The sequence below is a fragment of the Gavialis gangeticus genome, unplaced genomic scaffold (assembly GCF_001723915.1).
Source record: "Gavialis gangeticus isolate Ggan-Ray unplaced genomic scaffold, GavGan_comp1, whole genome shotgun sequence".
Lineage (NCBI taxonomy): Eukaryota > Metazoa > Chordata > Crocodylia > Gavialidae > Gavialis > Gavialis gangeticus.
Window position 1 is genome coordinate 13,465,723 of NW_017728994.1, and position 5,058 is coordinate 13,470,780.

General features: G+C 37.8%; 1 protein-coding gene across 1 annotated transcript in view; it reads left to right on the plus strand.

The window, feature by feature from the left end:
- The window catches only part of MAT1A (methionine adenosyltransferase 1A), a 41,371-nt gene extending 36,696 nt beyond the window's left edge, over positions 1 to 4,675 (plus strand). The window contains exons 7-9 of the mRNA XM_019502307.1: positions 1,599 to 1,781; positions 2,455 to 2,588; positions 3,276 to 4,675. Coding sequence (XP_019357852.1) covers positions 1,599 to 1,781; positions 2,455 to 2,588; positions 3,276 to 3,378 — 420 coding nt within the window. The 3' untranslated portion in view covers positions 3,379 to 4,675. The remainder of the gene's footprint in view (positions 1 to 1,598; positions 1,782 to 2,454; positions 2,589 to 3,275) is intronic.
- The last annotated feature ends 383 nt before the right edge of the window (positions 4,676 to 5,058 follow it).

Here is a 5,058-nt window from a genome sequence, read left to right on the forward strand (position 1 = left end):
AAGGGAATGTGGGAGGACTTTAAACTTGGGGCAAAGAAAAGTTATCAGAAATAGTTTCAAAGCAAGAGAAATTTAGTTGAATGAATAACCTAATTATGGAAAAGAACAAGGCCATTCAGCGGGGAAAAGTATTCTTGCAGATCCAGCAGGGGCAGGGGAGGGCAGCCACAGGCAAAGGTGTGGAGGGGTGAGGGGTGGAGGTGTGAGGGGTGTTTATTTCCCGGGGTCTGAAGCCACGCTAACACATGCTTTGGCAGATTAGGCTGCACTTCCTTCTTTCTCAGACCTGAAGAAAGGTACTTTGTGCCCAATAAATTTTCTAACATCTCTCCCAACTATACAGTTTGTCCAGTAAATGATATCACCAAAAACTCCTTACCTCTTAGTCTCATCTTCTTAGCAGCACCTAGTGATGATTTATTCACATTAAAACTGGTCTTAGAGTGACCTTTCACACAATTTATAAATGTGTGTATTTTAGTTTAGATACTTTAACAAGTGATCCACGTTTGAATGCACGCGGCTCACATCCCCATCTCATTCTCTTTTACTTGGTCCTTCCATTAAGTAAGTTAAGTTCATGAAACATATTAATCATTCTCATTGAAACTTACTGAATTCAGGCCTTCCATTTGTGATGACACAATCAGTTGCAACGAAAATGTAAGGTCTGAATTCACTACAAATATAAGTTATAAATTAATTCTGAGTCTAAAAGACTAGTTCCAGATGGAAGGAGATTTTATTAAAGATGAAATACATGTATTTCCAACTTTAGTCCCAAGTCAGTCTACATACAGCATTAATGTGCTTTAATGCCTGCACGTGTAGATGCCGGCCTATTCCTGCTTACTGTGCAGTAAATTTAAGTCGGTGTAAATGCACATGTAGACATGCCCTGTTTCCTGTTCCCTGCCCTATACTCAGTGCCCAGAATTCAGTCTTTCTGCTCCTTATCCTGTGCTTCCTGTCTGTTCTGCTGCTCTGATTTCTGCTGTCTGCCCTATCTGCCAGTATGTTCCCTGACCCTCCCTGATCTGCTGTGTGCCACACACAGAAGCTGCCCATGCCACTAGTGGCATGTGTGCCACAGGTTGGCCACCTATCTTATACAATAATAAACTTTAAATGACTCAGAACCATTAGGTTTGCTCATAATTAATTTCTGTAGCCTTATGTTCCCATCTCTGTTCTCTTCATATCTTGTATGTTGCTTCTACTTGTTGTACCTGGTTTTAAATCAATTTGGTAAAAGGAATATGTTTTCCTATATATTTACAAAGTAGCCAGCATAATCAAATGACCTCTGAGCAAATGACAACCTGATCTCCCCCTTGTTATATCAATAGAAACCCCCCCCATTTTAATTCAGTGAGATAACTTCATTGCTACTGTCATTTCCCAGGAATATCTTGATTTCAGGCAGTTTCCTTTTCTGCAAGGAAATTACTGTGGTCATTAGAACTTTTAAAAGATGATTCTTTTGAGAGAATTCACCTGTAGAATTTAATTTGTGAAATTCTTTTTCCACAAGGAAAAAGAAGAAAAGACTCTGGCTAATAAATGCACAAGAAGTGACATTTGTGTTAATATCTCAGGGTGATGCTGGCGTTACTGGTCGAAAGATCATTGTGGACACATATGGTGGATGGGGAGCTCATGGAGGTGGTGCCTTTTCAGGCAAGGACTATACAAAAGTTGATCGATCGGCAGCATATGCAGCTCGCTGGGTGGCTAAATCATTGGTGAAAGCTGGTCTATGTCGTCGTGTTCTAGTTCAAGTATGTTTGATTTTTTTTTTTTTAAACAGAAATTGTTCCTTTTTACCCTTTCCTTTAAAAATCTCCCTTAAAATGTGTTTATGTAGAAGAGATCAAGCAGCATGTCTTAGCTACCATAGTTGTGATAATGTCTGAAGTGGTGTGAGAAATTAGAAGTGTTTGGAAGGATGGAAGCTTGATAAATTTAAAAGGAAAGAAGAAAGGAAGATCTGTTTTCTGCCAGGCTTTCAAAACCCCAGCCTTTTATGCTTATTTATTGGAAGTTATCCTGACATGTACTGTCACAGTGGAAATAGCTGCATAGATGGACAGATAAACTCTGGTGCTGCCTAGGCAACAGGAAAGAAGTATGGTGCTTGTGTATACTTTGTACTAATTCAGACTGAAGATTTAGATCCAGTGTATGACTGGCCATGTCAATGAAATAATCACTGGAGATAATACTGTTGGTGAATAAGGTACATAGAAGGTCCTAGGAAACACAATAAGTTTCCAAAGAATTTAGAACCTCTGAGTGTTGTTACAATTTGAGCAAAAGTTGGCAGCGAGCAGGAAGTGAAGGAAAAGCCCTTATTTTTTCTGAGATGACTCACCCATCCCTTATAAGAATGTTTTGTTCTATTATGTATCCTACTGGCCACATGCTCCTTACCACTCTTTCTTTGTGCCAAAGGTTTCTTATGCCATTGGAGTGGCTGAGCCACTCTCTATTTCACTGTTCACTTACGGAACCTCCCAGAAAACAGAACGAGAGCTGTTAGGTATTGTGCACAAGAACTTTGATCTTCGACCTGGAGTCATTGTAAGGTAAGCATGTGAGAAAAACAAAGTGTATACATGCTGGAAGTCCTCCTCACAGGTGTATAGACTTTCCAGATGGAAAGAACATCCTAGATCAGCCTGTCCAACCACTTGGCTACTATCGAATTGAATCACATAGTATAAAAATGTTATTTTGACAGTTTGTACAGATCATACGTATTTATGAACCACGCAGTGTGCTACATCTTTTAAGGGGTAAGATGTTATACCTAACTTTCTTTTGGAATTATGTGCGCTTAGCTGGTAGTCACCCCCTCAGAGTTTGGTCCTCTGCTGGGGTAAATAAAGTTACAGAGTATTCTGTGGCATGTGGAGTTGAATTAGATAAAATTTCCAGTACTGTTAACTTGGTTTTACTTGAGCTGCTTGAAAAATGGAGATTTTTTCCCACCAAATAAATTAATTGAAATTTGTCTCCATTTGTTTGCCTAAATTCAGAATTCCCTTTAATTTCATTGGGCTTTGTTTCTAGTCATCAAAGACTTCAGACTAATTTTTATAGCTTTTATAGTCATTCCTTGGGAGAAAGTCATGTATACATTTGCACTTCAATATTATACAAGGTTGCAGGTAGCCTATATGGTTGAAAAAGGTAGTTATTGGATTTTTAAAAACAATATATAACATTATCATTTAAAATAAAGCATTTCTTTTCTTTTTGTTCAACACTAGGGATTTGGATTTAAAGAAGCCCATTTATCAGAAGACTGCCTGTTATGGTCACTTTGGAAGAAATGAATTTTCATGGGAGATACCTAAAAAACTTGCATATTGACAGTAATGCTACCTCCAATGCAGAAGGGAAGAAGATTTCGCTAGTCAAGATGCTTCCAGAAATGAGTATTGACTACTTTTATACAACAGCAATCTTCTAGCTTTAACATTTCAGATTTTCAGTGGACAGAAGGAAAAGGTTATATTCATGGGATTGATTTTTACCCTAAATGTTTTATCCAGGTTCATTATCAAAGGCATCAAAGGCACTATTTGTTTATATCATCATATGCCACCAAAAATTATGTTTTGTTTTTTAACTGCTGCTCTGTTGGTTGGACTGATGAAAGCCAAAATATCATTATGACATACCAACCTACCTTTATGCCTCAAATCTATCACAGTGTGGTCTTACATGCAAAGGAAAAGCTGTTCCTTGCAACTTTGCATATGGAGCTGTAAGTCTGCTGACATTCATGATTCCACAGTGGAGAGTCCTGGGGTACAATTTCCTTATTGGAGCTGGTTTCACAAACAGTGGTAAGGCATCTTGCCCAGAAAGAGTTCACTATTGCCTAACTGCACCATATCCTCATTTTCAGGGGATGTTACTAGGTACACAGTGTTTAAATCTTCTTTAGAGGTTGTCTGCTGTTACCATAGTGTTCTAATTAACTATGCTTTTATTAGCCTTTATACAGTACTCTTTTGGCAAAAAAGTTTTTAGTTACTTTCATAGGTGCCTTTTTATATATAGCCATGTATCAGCTCATCAGATTTTAGACTGAATGGCTCATCTCAACCTGTGGCACATTACAGTCATTGACTTTAGTATTGGCCAAAATTAATACTACCTGCCAATGTCACGGCTATCAAATACAGGAAAGCAAAGTACTATCAGTACTCCATATTTAATAGATTTTAAGGGCATACTGTTAAGGTATCTTTCACTATGACTATCTTAATTTTCTCAATGGTGTTTATAACAACCCTGTATAAAACTGAAACTGATTTTTGTTTACTATAATGTACTTTTTTATTTTTACGCACACACAGGTTTCTTATTAGAAATGTCAGACTCATTGTGTTGCTTATTGGCACCAAGGCAATTTGGGAACAAAATCTGCACACACAAGTTATCACAAGACAATAGAGAAAAACATAAGAGGTACTGGTTAGTTAAAAATGGTCCTATGAACCTTGACAACATCTCTTTAATTGAAAGGTAAATGCTTAAGTAGGCCACTAGATGGCAGTACCACATACCATAGATTTTTAAATTTAACATCTGTGAAAATACATCTTTGCAGGTGGGATTTCAAACTGACTTGAGTGGGGCACACATCACAGCCCGAGTTTAAAAAAAAATACCAGCTACTTTTTATTTTAGAGATATGTCATGATCCAGGCAATAGTTAGCTGTGGAAAAATGCAGTTTTGTGTGCCCACATACTGTGAGGTCTTAAAATGTGAACCAGGAAAGGGAAACAGGGTAAATCTGCAAATGACTCAAAAACTTTGCAGTCTATTGAAATTAGGGTCATCACTGATTTCAGTGGGACTGGGTCTTGATTTTCTGGTGCCACTTTCACATTATGATAACCAATAAGGAGTGAAGTTAATTTTTCTGACAAACTGTGAGCCAGATATGATATTCAAAATTCACCTGCAGTTTAACAGATCAACAGGCCTTCTGTACTGGAGAAATTTTATCTCCCTCTCTCTACCCTCCTCTCCCCAT